The 22759-nt window shown below is 37.3% G+C and overlaps 1 protein-coding gene across 1 annotated transcript in view; it reads left to right on the forward strand.

The window, feature by feature from the left end:
• Positions 1 to 22759, forward strand: part of Sytl5 (synaptotagmin like 5) — a 224669-nt gene that overhangs the window by 149579 nt on the left and 52331 nt on the right. The window contains exons 4-6 of the mRNA XM_048796389.1: positions 237 to 446; positions 20083 to 20198; positions 22645 to 22753. Coding sequence (XP_048652346.1) covers positions 237 to 446; positions 20083 to 20198; positions 22645 to 22753 — 435 coding nt within the window. The remainder of the gene's footprint in view (positions 1 to 236; positions 447 to 20082; positions 20199 to 22644; positions 22754 to 22759) is intronic.

A 22759-nucleotide genomic window follows, 5' to 3' on the forward strand; every position in this document is an offset into this window, starting at 1 on the left:
CTCCTATATGTATGTGTGTTCTTGTACTTCGGATTGAACCCAGAGGTGCTTTACTTCAGAACTACATCCCCAGCCCTTTTTATTTATTTTGAGACAGTGTCTCATTACGTTGCTAAGGCTAGCCTCAAACTTGTGATCCTCCTGCTTCAGCCTCCTGAGTCACTGGAATGATAGGTATGTGCCACCACGCCTGGCTCTGTGTGTACTTTTTTAAGTGATTTTTTTTTCTCTTTCAGGAAGCTGAAAAATGAGCTCCTGGAGGCAAAACGTAGAAGTGGGAAGACTCAACAAGAGACCAGCAGAGTCTGTGTTCACTGTCAGAGAAACCTGGGCCTCATCTTTGACCGGGGAGACCCGTGCCAGGCCTGCTCACTGAGGGTGTGCAGTGAATGTCGGGTTGTGGGCCTCAATGGCAGCTGGAAGTGCACTGTCTGCGCCAAAGTCGCGTGAGTTTTTTTGCCCTTTTTTTTTTTTTTTGTAGAAAGAGAAAATTTGATAGATTGGAGTGGGGAAAGCGAGAAAGAAAAATAGTGTGTTATAAATTTAGGGATAGAGAGTTAGATAGGGTTCAAGTATAGCCCAGTTACGTTCAGCAGTGCCTTGGCAGGACTCTGGGGTGTGTGTGTGTGTGTGTGTGTGTGTGAGAGAGAGACAGAGAGAGACAGAGACAGAGAGAGACAGAGAGACAGAGAAACAGAAGAGTTGAGATAGAGGTAGATTCAAAGACAGAAAAGAGTATTTAAAGTTCCTTTTGCAGCTGGGAGATTTACTCAGGGGGTAGGGCACTTGCCTAGCATGGGCAATGCCCTGAGTTCAATCCCCACTACCAAAAATATAAAATAAAGTTCTTTTCTTTATGGTACTGGGGGTTGAATGCTGGGGTGTTCTACTACTGAGCTATACCCCAAGACCTTTTCATTTTTTATTCTAAGACAGGGTCTCACTAGGTCTCCCAGGGTGGCCTCAAACTTGTGATGCCTCAGCCTCCCGAGTAGCCGGAATCACAGGTGTGGACCACCATGCTCAGCAGAGAACAATATTTAAAAGAATAACTGTGGCTGGGTACCATGGCACACTCCTGTAATCTCAGCAGCTTGGGAGGCTGAGGCGGGAGGCCTGCAAGTTCAAAGCCAGCTTCAGGAACTTAGCAAGGCCCTGAGCAACTTAGTGAGAACCTGTCTCAAAAAAAAAAAAAAAAACAGTGCTGGGGATGTGGTCAGTAGTTAAGCACCCCTGAGTTCAATCCCTGTTACAAAAAAAAAAATTATCTTGGGAGGAAATGTGGGTGGTGTGGTACCAGAGTGACTCCATTTCTCCCTTTTCTGCTTCTCTCAATAAGAACTACTGCTCTGTTGAAGACTTTTATATTCAGTGACTGAATTACTTAACTATTTTTTTTCTGTTGTTTCATAAAGGTAACCCTGAATAGAGCAATTTATACTATGTTTCAACAATGAATTGAGAAAAGCCATTCTAAAGAAATGGAGCATTTAAGTTCTTTTATTTATTTATTTTTGTGTGTGGCACTAGGGATCAAACCCAGGGCCTTGTGCATGCAAAGCAAGCACTCTACCCACTAAGCTATATCCCCAGCCCAAATTATTTTTATGACTTACTTGGGATACGTTACTTTGATTGACTTAAGTGATTATATTCAATTCAACAAATGTCCCACATAAGCAAATCACTTTTAATACTTCCTTCCTGTCATTAGTGAACATCCTCTCTCAGATCTAGGAGAAATCATTGACATGTAGGTTTCAACATAGCCTTCTGATTTGAAGGAGTTCTTTATATATTCAGTACACAAGTTGTATTGGCTACATGTGTTGAAGATATCTTCTCCCACCTTCTCACTTGGCTTTCCACTTGCTTAATGGTTCCATTCAGTGAACAGAAATCTCTAATTTATGGTAGGTTAATATGCTCATCTTTTCTTGTATGATTAATAGGATTTCTTTTTCCTGTATTCTTTGCAAGGAAATTTTCCCTAACCCCCAAATCATGGAAATATTCTCCTTTGTGATCTTCTGTAATTGTTACTATTGTATCTCACTGTTATTGTAATTGTTATTAATTTACATATAAAATTACTTATAATTGTTATTTTTTTGTTGTTGTTTTATACCAATTGACAGATAATCTACCTGGAATTGATATTGAGAGAGATATACTAAACTCTCTCAATAACCATTGTGAAATTCCTATTTATCCTTTTAGTTATGTTTATATTTGCTTATATATTTAGATTTACAACATAGCTACCCTTTTCATTACTGTATATTTTTTGCTACATTTCTTTGCTTTAATTCAGAATATATATATTTTTTCCTTTTGCCTAAAGGTAGGGTACTCGTTAGTGTTTAGTGTCATTCTGTTACTGATGAATATGTGTTATTCTTGGCATGACTTTATTTCACTCTTGAGTTTTCAATGATTATTCTGTTTATTACTTTTTAACTTTAAGTTAAATTTATTTGAAATCATAAAAACATAAAAATTGAAGGCATATTTTGATACATGTTTGTATTGTATAATGTTTAAATCAGATTAAACATATCCATCTTCTCAAACATTTATCATTTCTTTATGGTAAAAATTTCCAGAATCCTTTCTTCTTTTTGAAATGTCAATGCATTGCTGTCACCTATAACCATCCTCCTGTCCAATAGCACATCAGAACTTCTTGGGGTTGTGGCTCAGTGGCAGAGTGCTTGTCTTGCACATGTGAGGCACTGGGTTGGATCCTCAGCACCACATAAAAATAAATAACGATATTGAGTCCATTATGAATAAAAAAAAAATTTAAAAAGAACTTCTTACTTTAACTGTAACTTAGTATTCATTGATAACTTTTTGCCATTCTTCCCTCTCTCGACAATGACCTGCACAAACCAGGTGAACTGGGTTTAAAAGAGCTGGCTGCAACATTAAGCTAAGAAAGGGGCAAAAAAACACACAATACAGAGAGTAGTTTTTAAACCGAGAGTAGGACAGCTCTGCAGCCTTAAGGGTCAGCTTCCTTGCTGGAAAGAGGGCTGGAAAAGGGGGTGCATGCACCCAGAATCCCTTTATTTATAGCGGTGGGTGTGTGGCGGGGCATCAAAGGGGGGTAAGGTTTCAAGGGTGGAGTCTTGCTTCATGATGTCTTCCTGATGGTCAGCAAATTGACATCTTGGCCAGTCACACCCATCTCAGGCGCTGTGTAAGATCTTAGGCAGAGCTAGAGGGGGAGGCGCACCTGCATCACGCCATCACACTCCCTGACAGGGAGTTTGCAGAGCCAGGCCTCTCCCCTCAAGAGGCAACTATGCGCAACATAATCCATGCACAGCCCACGGGCAGCTCATGACACCTCTCCCCTACTCTTCCCGACCTCTGGTAATTACCGTTCTAGTCTCAACTTCTATGAGATCTGCTGCAGTCTGGCTGGGCACAAAATCACGAGCCACTCACAGCCTTGTAGATTCAAACTGCAATTCTTTATTCCCGAAACTCTCACGGCACTCTACACGCATGTTCTGGGGAAAATTCACCAGCACTCTGCTCTGAATCCCAAAATACTCTCTGAATCCCTGAGAACTCAAGGGGAACTCAAGGAGCCAGCGGGCACCTGAGGCAGCAGGATACGCCCTATTCCCAGCAGGGTCCACCTTAAACCTGGAACTGCCCTAAACCCAAGGGGGAGGGGGTGCTTGAGGCAGCAGGATACTCCCTATTCCCAGCAGGATACACCCTAAACCTGGACCCACCCTAATCCAGCAGGATCCTCCCTAAACCCGGATCCACCCTGGTCCTTGAGCAGGGTCACCTTTCTCAAACATTCATGCAATGTCACTGCAAATGACATGGGTCCAAGGCAAGCCCATTTCCACAATGGAGAGTCCTCCCTCTAAGCAACATTGGGTAGGCCATGCGTCATTCCTACTTGGCAATGGCTCTCAGCAGAGATCAACTTTTTTGGATTCCATGTATGAGTGAGATCTTGTGCTTCCTGTCTTTCTTTGCCTGGCTTATTTCATTTAACATAATGATCTCCAGTTCCACCCATGTTGTCACTAATGACAGGATTCCACTCTTCTTTATGTCTGTGTATACATACATTGTGTGTATTTACCACATTTCTTTATCTATTCATCAGTTGATGGATGAATAGATAGATAAATGGATTATTTCCATTTCTGGTTATTGTGGATATTGTTGCAAGGAAACGTGGGCATGCAGATGTTTCTTCAACATACTGATTTCATTTCCTTTGGATATATGCTGGGTAGTGAGATTGCTGGATCATATGGTAGTTCTATTTTTAATGTTTAAAATGTTCACTGGTTATTGAATCCTAGGTTGGAAGTTATTAACTTTCAGTAAGTTGAAGATTCCATTGGCTTCTGGTTTCTAATATTTGTTAGGTAATCAGCTGTCAGTATACTGTTGAAGGTAATATTTTCCTTTCTTTCTATCTTTTTCTTTTTTTATATTTCTAGAACTGGAGATCAAATCCAGGGCTTTGCACATGCTAAACAAGTGCTCTGCCACTGAGCTACATACTTGATCCTTTCTTTTGACTATTTTTAATATTTCTCCCCTTTCTACTGGGCTTTCAACAGTTACTGTAGCATATCTCAGTCTGATTTTCTTTGTTTTTAATCCCTCTTGGGGTTCCTAGAGCATCTTGAATTTGTGTCTTAATTTTTGTCACACATGAAAATTTCTCAGACAATCTCTCTCTGGGTATTTATTTTCCTCCATTATCTTGCTCCTGTGTATCTTAGTCATGCTCAACATCTTTTGTATAGCACTCATGGTCCTTTCTGTATTTCCTATCCTTTTTGTATCAGAATTCAGTTTGTATATTTTTGTGAGGCCTTTCTTCAAGTTCCTAAGTCTTGTCTTTAGCTATGTCTAATTTGCTGTTAAACCCATCTATTTAATTCTTTAATTCAGTTATTGTGTTTTTCAGTTTTAAAATTTTCATATTGTTTCTTTCTCTTTGCGATCTTCTTATTCTTTTCTTGTAATGTATTCAAATTATTTGTAGTTATTTAATAGTCTATAAATTACAGCTCCATTATCTGAGTGTCCTACGGGATTATTTCTATTGCTGCTTGTTTTTCTGGGTTTTGGCCATATATTTCTATAAACCTGGTAGTCTTTGACTGATGGTCAAAGTAAAGCTTAGTGAGATTCTGCATAATATGTATCCATTGAGAATACACATTTTTCTTTTGGAAGGGAAATAGGACAGGGACACTGCATATTCTTGATGACCTTAAGTCGGAGATTGAAAAGATTTCAAAATTGAGGCCTCAGTCCCCATGAGGGCTGACATGTTTCTGGATCACATATACTCCTAGGGAATACTCCCTCAAGGTCTCATAACATATATATTAGGTAAGAGAGACAATTGGGTTTACATTTTATAGATAGCAGAAATAAGAGCACAAGAGATAGTATATGTGTTAGTTGACTTGGGAAAAGTATCAATGTTTTTGAGTTTATTTGTGTCTTCACCCAGCTCCTTTCCCACCAGACTATATCAAGTTGAGATCTGACATTTCAGGACAATGAAGAAGGAAATGAAATTTCAAAAAATAACTGATGTTTCAACTGCAGAGTTAGAATTGATGGGGATTCCTTAATAACCATTTCTCTGATTCTTATACAATGCTATTTCATTTGATTCATTTTATTTGATGGTAAAGCTTAGTGATATTCTGCATAATATGTATCCATTATTTATTCTTTTCCATTTTTATTCCACTTCTGTTCATCCTCAACTTTACACTCCAGACCCTCATTCACTCAGACTGAACTAACTAGTAACTGTGACTCAAAAGCCCTTCAGTCATTTCCAAGTAGCCTCAAGCTTTGGTATGGGAAGAGGACTTTTATCTTTAATTTATCAATACCACTGGCAATTTCTGAAGCGTACTTTTCAATACAAGACCCAAGAAGCTTATGTTTTTAGCCATCAACTCATTTACTAGTTAGTATGAATGGTAACTGAAGTCTAATTCTGAGACCTTCCTTCTAAAGCTTGTCTGATTACCTTAGGCTGTATAATGAGAAATTAACTTTAAATGTGTTGAGTGAGTAGGATTTGGCGAGTGTTACAGAAGCTAGCCTACTCAAACTAATACAAACCATTTCTGTGTTTTTCCTTTAGATCTTATGTGCTATATATTTTACTTATTTATCCTTTTTGTATTTCTTCCTCCACTAGAATATACGCTTCATAACCATGAGGGCAAGGTTTTTATCTATACTGATATAGTTCTAGTACCTAAAAGAATGCATATAATAAGTCCTCAAAATGTATGTGTTAAATGAATAGATGGAAAACAAACTGATAAATACATGGACAAATGGCTTCTACTTAAAGCATTTCAGACTTGAGCAACTGAAACAAATAGATTTTTTTGTTTTTGTTTATGTTTTGTTTTGTTTTTCTGTCAGGATCAAGGGTTTAAAACAATGAGCCATATCAAATACATTTGTCCTCTGAACAAAGACATTTTTTAGCTATCACAGAAAAATAAAACAATAACACAAATTGTTGTCAGAAGCTGTAAGAATAAGTAACAACAAATTGAAAATTCTGTGTTTTTCTTGGGACATGTTGATGCCTTAATAAGAACTTTCTGAATCAACTGCATTCCTCTTATTGGTGAGACAATAATTGAATAAAACCAACCATCCACCTATCCAATTGATCTATCCATAGACCCTTTCATTCATCCCTGCTGCACATTAATTGATAACCTGTTGTTATATAAGGGGCTAAGGACATAAAAGACTACCCTCAATGGTTTCATAAGCTAAGAAGCAAGATGAATCTATTAGTTTATCATTTTATCCACAAATAGAATTCTGTTTATTTATTTATTTGGTGAGGTACCAGGGATTGAACTCAGGGCATTCGGCCACTGAGCCACATCCCCAGCCCTATTTTGTATTTTATTTAGAGACAGGGTCCCATTGAGTTGATTAGGTAGGGCCTTACTAAGTTGCTGAGGCTGGCTTTGAACTCATGATCCTCCTGCTTCAGCCTCCCGATCTGCTGGGATTACAGGCATACACCACCGCACCCGGCTCTAAAATTCTATTTCAATACATTAAAGTGTCCTAAGGAGAAAACAGCTTTAATGTGTGATTCTTATACCTCTGTGATAACAACTCATTTATAGTTATATCCTCCTGCAACCATTGGAAATTTACATGATGGGTGTTTAATTTTAGGATATCAAAATCCATGCTTAATTTTCAAACTGAAAATCGGAATATACTACTCTCCAATATTCCAGCTACCAATGTGAGTGATCCCAGAAGATCAAAACTATTTGTCAGTATTGGAAGAGTCTTGTTTGCTATTCATAGAGCAGTTTTCAAAAAGGAAGCATGAACGATATTTTATTGCCAGTACACACCCTTTGTTTGTTATAAGAGACTGTTACAACCCCACTGGGCTATCTCCTTGTTTAATAGACCATAAAATTGAAATTCCCACCCTGACCTCTAAGAGATGAGATGAGTCAGAAAGTGACTCATTCTCTAATCAGCTGGAAGAACAACCTTTATTGTCATTTACCTTGGATTGGATAAAAGTAAAGACATTTTATTTCTGAAACCCTGAAATGATTACAGCAGGAAGTGATGGAAGTGATGCTACCTGTTCAAATGAGCTGAGCAGTTCCTGATATTTTCTCCAACCCAATTCAACAAGTTGGCCTCTATAGGTCTAGTTTTAAAAACGACTCTATAGAAACAGAATGAAAGGGACCTTGACCCAACCAGTGGGTTCATTTTGCTATCTCAATAAGATCTATAAAATTCCATATGATTATGTTAGCTGAGGCAGTTGCCATCTAACATAAAGATGGTCATAATGATTGTTTTTCTGAATTAGCACCCAATTGATCCCCAAAGGACACCAAAAATAATAATAAAATAAAAAGCCACCAAAAATGAAATAACTTTAATATGGCATTGATTAACTGATCTTGTATTCATAGCATGTTGTGATATCTCATGCTGCTATTCTTTAGTACTATAATTATTAGTACATATTAATTAATAGGATTCACTGTGACATTTCCATACATCCATACATCATGGAATGATCATGTCTATTCACCCTTCTTTTATCCTTTTCCACTTGGCCCTCTATCCCTCTCCTCCCCTGACTTCCTTCCTAGTCCCTAGTGACCCTTTTCCTACTTTCAGGTCATCTTCTTCTTTGTTTGTTTGTTTGTTTGGTCTCCACATAAGACAGAGGATATGTAATATTTTGCTGAACATGATGTAGGAAGAGCCTGAAAAAAATTTTTTTTGATGAACTGGTAATGATTATTGCAATAGATGAAATATAACTGAAATAGATGAAATAGAAGAGTGTCTATAAAAAACAAAACCCTTGAAATGTGACATTTGCCAGTAAATGGATCCATCTGGAAAGTATCATGCTAAGTGAAATAAGCCAATCCCCCAAAACCAAAGGTTGAATGTTTTCGCCAATAGGTGGAAGTTAACCCACAATAAAGGTGGGGAAGAAGAGAAGTTCAGTAGATTAGATAAAGGGAACGGAAGGGAGGGGGGATAAGAATAGGAAAGACAGTATAAGAAATCTACCACAATATTCCTGTGTACATGTATGAAAATACCTAAGTGAACCCCACCATCTTGCCTACCCACAAGAATGTCCTAATTAGAATAAGATATATCTCATGCTTGTATATTTTTATCAAAATGGATTCTAGTGTCATGTATAACTAAGAAGAACCAATTAAAAAACACCATATTGATGAGGAAAGGGAATGGGAGGTGGAAGGAGAAAGGTAGGGAAAGAGGAAGTACTGAGGACTGTTTAAAACAATTATATTCCATGCATATTTATATTTATATATAAATTATATATAAATATAATTATATATTCCATTTATATTTATATATAAAGCAAATATATTACATACCACAATGTTATGTATAGCTATAAGGCACTAATATATTTTTGAGGGTACTAAGGATTAAAATCAGGCATTCTACCACTGAGCCACATCCCCAGCCCTATTTTGTATTTTATTTAGAGACAGGGTCTCACTGAATTGCTTAGTGTCTCACTTTTTGCTGAGGCTGGGTTTGAACTCACCATCCTCCTGTCTCAGCCTCCTAAGCCGCTGGAATTACAGGCATATGCCACCACAACTGGAGATTGCACTAATATTTTTCAAATCAGTTGGTAGAGTGCTTGCTTTGCATTTACAAGGTGCTGGGTTCAATCCCCAGCACCACAAAAAAAAAAAAAAAAGGAAGAAAGAAATAACAAATTAAAAAAAAATGAGAAAAGCTAGTGCCAATGGATATCACATACATAGTGAGAGTGCAGGAGGAATGTATAGTTCTTCATTATGTTAAAGAACAATGTGGTCCCTGACACTTAGAAAGTGATCTGACACATGTAGGTGTTGGTGTTCTTAGGTGTTGACACTCAGAGGTGGGCTATGGTGTTCCGTTGGACAAAATCTCAGAGACCAACATGCGCAAGATCATTCTACAACCACAACGAAGTGGGAGAAAACAAGAACACGTCATAATCTTGTCTAAGCATAGACAAACATAAGGAAAACAATTATGCCACACAGTACCATGGCCCCCCTTTCTTAGTTAACATGAATCGCCTGTTATTTTCTTACTAGATAAAGTTTATTAGCCTAGCCACCATAGAATTGTCCCCACTTACTGACATCACTTAATCCAGAGAAAATTCCTGCTGCCCTGAACTCTTCCCTAAATTACCCAACATGAACCTGAATCCTACAGTAAATCTTTTTGAGCACCTCTTATTGAGTGATACCACCCATGGCTCCTCTGTCATATATTTTCCTTCATCAAAATAAGTAAGAATCTCAACATCTTCAACCATAGGGAGGTTCCTGGTGATCCTGGTGAGGGTCTACAGTTGCCACATAGCCATTTCAAAATCACCCCTTAGTTTAGCAAATTTTCATAATACAGCTGCAAAGGAGAAATTTCACATCAGCAATCCCCCATTGACCCAAAGTTATTTGGAAAGGTAAGAAGCTGTTTGGGGTGCCTTGATGTGCTATTTTACAATGCCTATCAATTATATACAAGTGCCCCCACCCTTTTTCAAAATGCTTTGTTCACTGGGAGATTGGTATCTTAAACCTACATAAACTAGAAAGATTTTTTAAAATTTGAAAATATCATACCTTTCAAAGACTCTGTAATATGTATGTAAGGTTGAAACAATATTTAAGAGAATACCTGTGTATTCATCACTTAGTTTAAGCATCAACACATTCAACCAGGCACAGTAGCACATACCTGTAATCCCAGTGGCTCAGGAAGCTAAGGATGGCAAGTTCTAGGCCAGCCTCAGCAACTCAGCAACATCCTGTCTCAAATTACAATATTGAAAGGGCTGGGGATGACTCTCAGTGGTAGAGCACCCCTGGGTTCAATTCCTAGTACCACCAAAAAAAACCCCGAGATCAACACATTCTTGTTTTGCATTTTTCATTCCTTTATGGTTTTACTGTATTTGGGTATTTCCCTAGATAATGTATTTTCTAGTTGTATATTTTGGGACATTATAGAAATGAAAATCATACTATTTGCATTCTTTTGTGATTTTTTTCCCTTTGGCAGTTCTGGGGATTGAACTCAGGGGCATTCTGCCACTGAGATTCATCCCCAGTTCTTTTTAATTTTTTTAAATTTTGAAACAAGGTCTTGTTAATTTGCTGAGGCTGGCCTTGAACTTGTGATCCTCCTGCCTCAGCCTCCCGAGTCACTGGGATTACAGACGTGTGCCATCATGTTCAGCTAGGGTAAAATTTTTATCATGTACACCCTAGGGTGGATTTTAAAATCTGTACAGCATGATGCATTTGTAGATTGTAATCAGTATTTTAAAAATTAAATATAATAGAAAATGTCATCTACATATACATTTATGTATGCAAATACATATGTACTTATAGATGTACATAACATCTGTATATTTATCTTCTGGATTATGATGTAAGATGTTTCTCACTGTCTGCCACAAATATTTAAAAAGACTATTGCAGAGTGATAACTAGGAATGGAATTGCAGGGCAAATGCTATGAGCATTTTCAACTTTATAAAACAGTATTTTTTTAACTTTTTTTTTTAGGGCTGAGGTTGTGGCTCAGCAGTAGAGCACTCATCTAGCATGTGTGAGGCCCTGAGTTCAATCCTCAGCACCACATAATAAATAGATAGATAGACAGATAGATAGATAGGTAGATAGATAAGTAAAATAAAGGTATTGTGTCCAACTACAATTAAATTTTTTTGTTTAAATTTTAAAAAACTTTTTTTTTATTTGTAGATGAACCCAATATGTTTATTTTTATTTATTTTATGTGGTGCTGAGGATTGAGCCCAGGACTACAACCCCGGCCCATAAAACAGTATTTGTTTTTATAACAGTTGTACTAAATTAAACTCCACCAGCATTGTATAAGGGTTTCCTTTGCTTTGTAATCTTACCAGTACTTGGTATCATGAGAATTTTTAATTTTTTCCAAATCAATAAATAGAAGGGTATCTCTCCCTATTGTTTTAATTTGTATTTTTCCAGGTACTAATGAGGTTAGATAGCTTTTTATTATGGTTATTGCCTCTGTAGTTCGTTTTCTGTGTTAGGACTATTTCTGCATATTACATAATTTTTATTAGGTTATTGGTTTTTACCTTATTAATTTGGACATATTCTTTATGACCCTCTTCATCTCTAGAAGTGTTTTTGTCTTAAGTCTATTTTTTCCACATTCTTATTGGTACACTATAGTCGTACATAATGGTGGGATTTATTGTTACATATTCACACACACACACAACATAACAATGTTAATTGGCCAGTGTCACTTCCAGCACTTCCCCCTTCCTCCCTTCCTCTAACACCCTGGTCCCTTTCCTCTATTCTACTGATCTCCCTTTGATTTTCATGAAACCTCACCCCTTCCCACAAACTCACCATTTTTTTTCCTTTTTCCTAACTTCCACATACGAGAGAAAACATAAGACCTGTGACCTTCTGAGTTTGGCTTATTTTGCTTAATTTAATAGTCTCTAGTTCATCCATTTTTTCTGCAAATGGCATTTATTTCATTCTTCTTTATGGCCGAATAAAACTCTTATATATATAATATTTTCTTTATCCATTTATCCATTAATGGACACCTGGGCCAGTTCTATATTTGGCTATTGTGAATAGTGCAACTATAAACATGGGTATGCATGTATCACTGTAGTATGACAACTTTAATTCTTCAGGATAAATACCAAGAAGTGTTATAGCTGGGTCATATGGTGGTTCCGTGACTAGTCTTTTGAGGAACCTCCGTATTGATTTCCATAGAGGTTATACTAATTTACTGTCCCAGCAACAGTGTAAAAGCGTTCCTTTTTCCCCACATCCTCTCCAGCATTTGTTATTATTTGTATTCTTTCCTTTCCTTTTTTTTTTTTATTTTGATACCTGGGATTGAACCCAGGGGCACTCAACCACTGAGCCACATCCCAAGCCCTTTTAAAATATTTTATCTAGACACAGGGTCTCACTGAGTTGCTTAGGGCCTTGCTAAGTTGCTGAGGCTGGCTTTGAACTCACAATCCTCCTGCCTCAGCCTCCTGAGCTGCTGGGATTACAGATGTACAGCGCTGCTCCCGGCTATAGATAGCCATTTTAACAGTATTAATTCTTCCTAATCATGAAGGTGAGAAATCTTCTTATGTCTTTAATCTCTTTCTTCAGTGTTCTATATTTCATTGTAGAGGTCTTTCACCTCCTTAGTTAGATTTATTCTTAGCTATTTTATTTTAAGCTATTGTGAATGAGATTATTTTCCTGATTTCTTTCTCAGCAGATTCATTGTTGGTGTATAGGAAAACTTTTGATTTTTGTATGTTGATTTTGTACCCTCCTAGTTGGCTGAATTGGTTTATTAGTTTTAGCAGTCTTTTGGTAGAGTTGTTTTTTTTTTTTCCCTTCTCTTGCCTAATTGCTCTGGCTATAATTTCTAGCACTATATTAAATAGTTATGCTGAGAATGGACATCCTTTTCTTGTTCCAGATGTTTTAAGTCCATTTTGTCTGGTACTAATAAAATATTGGCACAGTATGTATTTTTCCATCCTTTGAATTTGAACCTTTCAGTGTTTATATTGTTTAAAGTGAATCTCTTGCATATGATATATATGCTACTGAAAAATGTTATATATTTAAATATTTGCTATAATACATGCTATATATCCTGTGTATGTATTATTGTGATATAAATATATCTGTATGTAATCTTAAAAGTTAAGCTGACAGTATTTATTCTTAAATAATAGAGTTTGGTGAACATATTCTTTGTTATTACTATAATATTTGCATTAATTTGTATTATCTATAGTTTGATTGAAATACATTTTTCTCATTCCATTATATCCTTTCTACTGGTGTAGGTATTATATCCTTTTTTCCCCCCCAGTGGTTACCTTAGAAATGACAACTTTCATATTTAACTTCACATATCAATAGTTTTACCTTTCTTCTGATCAATAAAAGGAGTTCAATATTCTTTTTTGTTTTTGTTTTGTTATTTTTTTATATCAGGGATTGAACCCAGGGATGCTTAGCCACTGAGCCACACCCCCAGCCTTTTTTAAATATTTTATTTAGAGAGGGTCTCACTGAGTTGCTAAGTGCCTTGCTAAATTGTTGAGGCTGGCTTTGAACTCGAGATCCACCTGTGTCAGCCTCCCAAGCTGCTGGGATTACAGGCTTACGCCACCACACCCAGATGAGTTCAGTATTCTTAAATTGCAAATATCTCCTTTGTAGCTGGCATATAAGTTTTGTCCTGTGTTTAGACAAACCTTGTTGTTTAATCCAACAATTCCAATATTAATTTTGTGTACATATAATTTGTTTATATTTATACACATTTTTCAATTTCATTGTTCACCATTGCTTTTTATATGTCAGCTCTATTTTATCTTCTTTTCAAGTACAGTGTTTAAAGTTTCTGTAAGTGAGAATCTATGGTAATAAATTATCTCAGTTTTTATTTTGCTGAAAAATTCTTTATTTCATCATTATTCCTAAACAGTGGATAATACATTCTAGATTGACAGCTATTTTTTTCCCAGAACTTTGAATATATCATTTTACTGGCTTCTCAAGTGTCATTCCAGTTGCTCTTTCTTTATAGGTAATTGTTTTTTTTTCCTCCCTAGTTATGTTTGAGATGTTCTCTTGGCCTTTAAGTGGTCTGTAGTTTTACCATAATGTGTCTAGGGATTTCTTTTCACTTTTCTTGCTTGGGAAAGAAGAAAGGAATAAACCTAGACCATCATCACCTTATGGCCAGGGTCTTCATTAGTCTTCTTCACCTGTATTTTTAACCCTAAACACAGGGCCTGACACATAGTAAGAATGCAATAAATATGTGTTAGGTAATGAATCCATTCATAAATAATTCTAATTCATTTTCTTACAAATAATAGAAGAAAAATATCCCAGCATATATATTAGCATATCTTATTTCAGATGTCTCCAGTAGTTAACAGCAAATCGGGCGCAGGGGCACACACCTGTAAGCCCAGCAGCTTGGGAGGCTGAGACAGAAGGATTGTGAGTTCAAAGTCAGCCTCAAAATTAGAAAGTCTGTGTATGGGCTGGGGTTATGGCTCAGAGGTAGAGCGCTTGCTGAGCATGCATGAGGCACTAGGTTCGATCCAACACCACATAAAAATAAACAAAACAAATGTATTGTGTCCATCTACAACCAAAAAGTATTTTTAAAAATCTAAAAAAAAAAGTCTGTGTATGTGGCTTAGTGGTTAAGGACCCCTGGGTTCAATCCCTGGTACCAAAAAAAAAAAAAAAAAAAAAAGTTCATAGTAGATAAAGAAACAAAGTGAAATTTGGGGTCATTATTCTTTTTTAGAATAAGAGTCCTTATTTTCCCCCTTTAAATCCAAAGAGAACCTAACTTGGATTCACATTGAAATAAGTTTCCAAGTGGTTTGAGGTCCCAGGAGTTTAATGTCAAATAAAACCAGGACTTAACAAATTCTGAATACTCGGTAATCATTATTCACAAATCGTGAGTATAACTCATTGTAAATCCAGTCAAACCCATTCTTTAGAGTACAACTTAGAGGAAACAGAGTCTATTTCAAGCCTTGAGATTTTCAAATACTAGATTGATATGGTAGATAGGGACATAAAATATATAATACGTGTCACATTGGTTTTTCTATTCTCTTTGCCTCTCTTTATTCTGTCCACTCTGCCCTCAAAATACACACACACACACACACAATATGTTATTCCTTGCTTTCTGTAGGTTTTTACCCCTCCTCAAATCCTTGTTAAAGTTGGCAGGTATAAATTCTCTTCTGACAATGTTTCCAAACTTAAAGGGTATAGGCTTTCAATAGAAACCCTGTCTCTGTGGTAACACCTTTACAACTTTTGGCAAATTATTTAACACATGTGAGCTTTACTTTCCTTGTCTGTAAAATGAGAATAATAATAGCTATTTGATGTCTCACTGTGAGGATTAGAGATAGCATATATAATGTGCTTGGTACATTACCTGATTACAATACCTGGTATGAATTCATTTAGTATTAGTATTAGTTTCCTGTTATTCTGCCAAGCTTCTATCTACCTTCAGGACTTGAACAGGTGACTAGGTATAATCCCAAGAGATTGTTCTGATGTTTTGAAATTCTAAAGTAACAAATGACTCAAGCACATATCTGAGTTGAGCAAATACAAGGATAGCAAAAGGTAATGCCTAACAATTCTAGAAAGATCTTATTTGTGTTAGGTGTTGGCAGCTCTAGATGTCTGTGGTAAAGGTGATATGGAGGCTCATTTCCTGGGGCATGAATACTGGAAGTGTCCCACTTTCTCCTGTCATGCATGAAACTTTTATCAGTATATTATTCACTCCATACCTTATCCTAAGAACATATATAAAAAAAAGAGCTAAGACCTTGGCATGTCACCAGTGGGTGGTTTTCAACCACTGAGCTATATTGTTCCTCTTAGTCTTTTTCATTCTGTGAAAACCCTGACTTATTAAAGAGGTTGACAAACTTTTTTCTTTTCCTAAAACACCAGAGAGTAAATATTTTAGGCCTTTTGGGCTATATTGTCTACTGTTACAACTGTTCAACTTTGTGGTTAAGGCACATGAACAGCCAGGAAAAACACATAAATAATTAAGCCTCACTATCTTCCAATAAAACTTTACTCACACACACTAAATTTTGAATTTCATCTAATTTTCATCTGTCATGAAATATTCTTTCAGGATTTTTTTCCCAGTCATTTAAAAAGATGTAAAAACCATTTCCTAACTTGCATAAATAGGTTGGTAGGGTGAATTTGACCCACAGACCACAGTGTGTCCATCTTTACCCTATTGTGCTTCTGGATTTTTCTTATTATCCTCTTGTGATGTGTGCAGATCTTTCCTGTGCTAAATTTTAAAATACATACTTGACTATGTTTAATTATTATAGTAGTTTTCTATTGTCAGCTTAACAAATTATCATAATTTGGCAGCTTTAAACAATACAAAGTTATTATCTGATCATTCCATAAGATTGAAAGTCTGGATTGGATTGGCTCATTTTTCTACTTCTGGTTCCACAAGACTGAGATCAAGGTGTCAACTGATTGAACTCTTATAAAGCAGCTCTGGGAAGAACCTAATTCCATGAATACTCTTGTAGGCAGAATCCTGTTCCTTGTGGCTGTATGAATGAAGTCGCCATTTCCTTGTGGGCTATTAACTGAGAACCACTCTTAATTCCTTGAGGCCTCTCTTTCCATTCCTTGCCTGTAAGATCCCCACATCTTAGAGCCTCCTCAGCATGTTGAGCTTCACATTTGCAATCTGACTTCTGACTTCTGTTTCTTCCTCTATTTTTAAAGACTCATGTGATTACCTTGGGCCCACAGGAATAATCCGGGATCATTTGCTATTCTAAGGTCAACTAATTAGCAACCTAATTCCATCTGCAAAGTCTGATATCATCAGTATGTACATTAGTGTTTGATTGGCAGTAATCTTGAGAGGACATCTTTAGCATTTAAATACCACAATTATCTCCTGGATTTCTAACATAAGTATAAATGTATAGATCACTTGAGCTGCACCCAGAAATAGTTTAACATATTCAAGCCTTTTGGTTTTGGTAGGTTAGACCTTCTTAGATTGGATATACCCTAACAACAGTCTGTGCTTCTCAATAGGTGATATAGTCACTTGGGAGTAAACCTGAGTTGGACATGCTATAGTCTCACCTTTCAATGAATGCTTTCTCCAAGGTTGACATTTTTACTTTTTTCCTTAGTATTGGAACTTTGTTCCGTGTATAACTTGCCTTTCTCACTTATATTCGGAAGGATTTCATGGTAATTGCTGTGGGGAACAAAGGTGACATATTTTTTTCTGGATTTTTATATTTGCCATCCAGCTGTTGATGTATAATCCAACCAATTGCTAAACTTTGTGGATATAATACTCTCAGGCTAGATACCTCTATTTGCTCTGTTTCTTTTCTCAGCCATCACATTCAACTTATCACCAGTTCTTGCTAATCTCATCTTCAATGGTTGAAGGATCTTTATCCTTCTTTTTACCCCTCATCCCCATGAAACCCTGATTTATATCTTCATCATTTCCTATCGTGACTATTGCAATAACTTCTTAATTGGCCTGCTTGGTTCTTTTGATTTCTCTTATATTTCTCCATAGATTACAATATCCAATCTGAACTTTAGAAAAACTGCCTGAGTACCCCATCGCCTCCACAGTGACATTCTGGCTCCTTTGTATAGTATTCAGACTTCCATTACATGGCCCCAAGCCTACCTTTCAACCTCACTTTCCCACAATACTCCTCCACAAACTCTTTACCCTAGTCGCACAGGCCTATTTACAATTCTCAGAATGTTCCCTAAGTAGCTAAATACATTTCTTCGTTTTTAATTAGAAATCTGTTTAGACTACCGAATGACTTCTGTGATTGTTAAAATTCTCTTTGTAAGCTTGAAAATAGACTTTATTTATCACAGTACTGGAGATTGAACCCAGGGATTCTTTACCACTGAGCCACATCCCCAGCCTTTTTTATTTTTTATTTTGAGACAAGGTGTCGCTAATTTGCTGAGGCTGGCCTCCAACTTGCGATTCTCCTGCCTCAGCCTCCCAAGTCACTGGAATTACAAGCGTGTGCAGCCATACCTGGCTCAAAATAGATTTTATAGCAGCACAGCTGCTATAGGTTGAATTCTAGATGTCTTAATTCATTCCACAAATATTTACTAAGCACAGTGCCAAGTACTTCTCCTAGAGATGGTGAACAACACAGCCAAGATTCTTGCCCTCATGCCACTGATAGTACTGAGGGCTGTGAGGATGTGAAAAGAGTAATGTGTTAAAGTGGTGGGGAGCAGTCAATCATTCATTTTTAAAGTAGTACTTGAGAGCACAGTTTATGAAAAACTCTCTTCTGGGTACCAGGGAGAAAGATGAATCAGACAGAAATTGTCTCTCAGGGAGCTTAGAGCCCAGTAGGTATCGAAAAGACTCTAAAATAAAGTTTAAAATGTTTTAGGTCAGAGGAGAAGTGCAAATGAAGAAGAGGGTAATAGGCATTTCAGGAGGGAAGATGGGAGATGATTTCACATAGTTATTGCAGGTAAGGCTTAAAAGATGGAAAGGGCTACTCAAAGATCCTTTCCCATCTTAACTTTCAATTGATGGCAAAATCCAAGCAGGCTCTTCTACCACCTGCATTTTGAACGTGTCTATTAGTCTGGCCATTGTCCTAGCATGGGTTCTGCCCCCTCCCTCCTGGGCTACTACAATGGCCAACCTGTCTTTATTCTCCACTGTAATCCAGCGTTCATGTTACATCAAGAAATCTTTCTAGGCTGGGGTGTAGTTCAGAGGTAGAGCATTTGCCTAGCAGGTTCAAGGCCCTGGGTTCCATCCCCAGCACCAAACAAACAAACCAAAAGAGAAGAAAAAAAGGGGAAAAAAAGAAAATTTAAATTTGAATCTAATTGTAATCCCTGTATCATTTGGAATCTTCACTTGTTCCTCATTGCTTACATCAAAGATCATTCCCCTGCCTGGTATAGTGGCACACCCCTGTAAACCTAGCTGCTCAGGAGGCAGAGGCAGGAGGACCACAAGTTCAAAGCCAGCCTCAGCAGTTTAGAGAGGACTTAAGCAACTTAGCAAGACCCTGTCTCTTAAAAAAAAATATGGCTGGGATTGTGGCTCATCAGTAGAGTGCTCACCTAGCACATGTGAAGCGCTGGGTTTGATCCTCAGCATCACATAAAAATAAAAAAAAATAAATAAAATAAAGGAATTGTGTCCAACTACAACTAAAAAAATATATTTTAAAAAATACAAAATAAGGTTGTGGATGTGGCTCAGTATTTGAGTGCCCCGAGTTCAATCCCTGGTACCAAAAATATAAATAAAATATAAAGGGTGGGGGTGTTGCTCAGTGGTTAGGCACCCTGGGTTTCAATTCCTGGTATTGTTGTAGTAGTAGTAGTAGTAGTAGTAGTAGTAGTAGTAGTAGTAGTAATTATTATTATTATTTCTCCCCAGTAATGTAGCAGGTAAGAAAAAACATGAGCCCTAAACCAGACTATTTGGGAGGGGACTCTAGCTCTAATATTTACCAGCTACGTTATGTGAGATATGCCATTTTTTTTATTGATGTAGGTTTCTGTTTCCTCAGCTATAAAAATGGAGATTTACACAAGTTGTTATGAATCAAAACAGAACAAGTATGAAGAGTCATTAACAAGTACCTAGCAGATTGTATACGTATATTTGATTAATACAGTAGTGTCTTTTATTGTCATTATAAAATACTACAGAGATTGAGATCGACTCCTTAAGTAGCTATTTTTACTTCATTAGATGTTTTAGAGAGTTAATTATGCAGCTGAATAATCAAATTTTAATACTCTCCCCTTTTCCCTTGAGAAGGCAGCTAAGGATTATAACTGGTGAATGGTTCTTTGAAGAAAAGGCAAAGCGTTTCAAGCAAGTGAATGTTCTGGGCACTGATGTTGTCCGGCAGTCCATCTTAAGAAGAAGTCCAGGTAACTAAAGCAATGATTTACTTTCAAAACTGTTCTCATCTTTATTTTGGCATGCTAAATAACCTCCCTGTGTTATGTAGAAAATGAGCACAGCTAAATTTTCTGACTCCCTAAGGTTATTTCACACCTTGGTAGCATGGAATCAAAATATGTAATTCATACAAAAAAAGGAATACAGTGAAAAATAAAATTCATAGTGATTTTCCATAAATCTAACATGCTGAGGGCTTCAAAGGAGCCATTTATCTTCATCACAGACACTTCTCTTTCTGATGAACTTCTAATATTTTACTAAATAGCCAAGAAAGTAACATAAAACAAGTGAATTAAATGATCCACATTGTGAAAGCAATTCTTGATTTTTTTTCAACAAGTTTTGTTTCAGATGTATTTTATTTAAATGATACTTTTTCTAATCCTTGGGTTTTTTTTTTTTTTTGGGGGGGGGGAGTACCAGGGATTGAACCCAGGGGACTTAACCACTGAACCCATCCTCAGCCCTATTTTGTATTTTATTTAGAGACAGGGTCTCACTGAGTTGCTCAGGGCCTCGCTGTTGCTGAAGCTGGCCTTGAACTTACGATCCTCCTGCCTCAGGCTCCAGAGTCGCTGGGATTACAGGCCTGCTCCACTGTACCCAGCTAATCCTTGGTTCTTGACAAAGCATTGATACTGTGCACTGCATTCTTGTTCCCCAAACAGGAGCATTTAGAAATGCAAAGGAGCAGATTATGTTAAGTGAAGTCAGCCAATCCCTTAAAACAAATGCCGAATGTCTTCTTTGATATAAGGGGGGGCGACTCAAAACAGAGCAGGGAGGAAGAGCATGAGAAGATTACCATCAAACAGGGAGGAGAGGTGGGAGGGAATGGGAGAGAGAAGGGGAATTGCATGGAAGAGGGAAGGAGACCCTCATTGTTATACAAAATTACATATAAGAGGATGTGAGGCGAAGGGGAGGAAAAAGTAAATAAATAAATAAATAAGAGAGAGTGAGAGAAATGAGTTATGGTAGATGGGGTAGAGGGANTGAAACAAATGTATGATATATGATATGTCAAGATCAATGTAATGTTTTGAGCAACCAATAAATTTCTGATGCTTAAAAAAAAAGAAAAAAGGATAGAAGAAAAAAAAATGCAAAGGGGCATTTCTAGTTGCCACAACAACTAGGTTGGGTTGATGGTATTTAGTAGGCAGGAGCCAGAGATGCTAAATGACCAGAAATGCATAGGACAGTTTCTCTCAATGAAGAATTATACTGGCCCCAAATGCAAATAACACCTTCAGAATGCTTACAAACTACAACTTAATTGGTTAAATATTAAGTACAATTTGTCCTTAGGAGCATGTTTCTCGTGTCCAGTAGACAGGCATCTTCTGGCCTATCCCTACACAATCTCATCTTTCATAGATAGGAGACTAGTACCCTTGCTTTTAAGTCTGGCTGACTGCACCGGGAGCCCTGCAACTGATTCCATTGCCACTTCTGGGTGTGGCACTTTCCAGGAAGGGCTTTCACAAATGGGGAACAGGTGCCTTCCCAGGATGACTGACTTATGTGCTCAGAAGTGAGGTTATCGTTACTATAATCTCATGCTAAAACTCAGCTTCTACAGATTTGAAGTTGTCATGAACCCAGACTTCTCTTCCCTATAGAGGGTTGATGTATTCCTTCCCCCGGAAAGCTTATCCCAGCAAACCTCCCATAGATGAGTCCTGATCTTAGTCCTTAGTTAATTCTATAATATTTCAACAAGTTAGAAATAACTGTGTACCTGAGCAATTTGGGGTGGGAATGTCATTGCCATTTACTCTGCATTTACTTTTCTGGATTAGCACAAGAATCTTTGTGGGACAGTGGCTGCAGAATAGAAATTTGCATTCATTGGGCATGGTGACACACACCTTTAATCCATGCGAATCAACAGTCTGAGACAGGGGGATTGCAAGTTTGAGGCCACCCTCAGCAACTTAACAAGGCCCTAAGCAACTTATCGAGACCCGATCTCAAATCAATCAATGAATCAATCAATCAATTAAAAACAAGGGCTGTGGCTGGCCTAGTGGTGCATGCCTGTAATCCCAGCGGTTTGGGAGGCTGAGGCAGAAGGATCACGAGTTCAAAGCCAGCCTCAGCAATGGCGAGGTGCTAAGCAACTCAGTGAGACCCTGTCTCTAAACAAAATAGGGCTGGAGATATGGCTCAGTGGTTCAATGCCCCTGAGTTCAGTCCCAGGTACCAAAAAAAAAAAAAATCATGGGTTGGGGATGTAGTTCAGTGTAAAGCATCCCTGGGTTCAATCCCCAGTGAAGAAAGAAAGAAAGAAAGAAAAGAAAAGAAAAGAAAAATCTCAAATATTTTAAAAGAAGAAGAAAAAAAGAAATTTGTTCTCATCTCTGGCCATTTTGTGTGTAAACTTGTCTTCTGATTGTTTTTAATGAGGATCTGAAGAAGTACGAAGCCAAGAACAAACCCGCCAGGATGTGGAGAAATCAGACACTTCGCCTTCTGTTGGGCAGAAATCCAGCCATGATGGGCCCAAGAGAAAGGGGTAAGA

Source organism: Marmota marmota, unplaced genomic scaffold (genome assembly GCF_001458135.2).
Source record: "Marmota marmota marmota unplaced genomic scaffold, marMar, whole genome shotgun sequence".
NCBI classification, from domain to species: domain Eukaryota; kingdom Metazoa; phylum Chordata; class Mammalia; order Rodentia; family Sciuridae; genus Marmota; species Marmota marmota.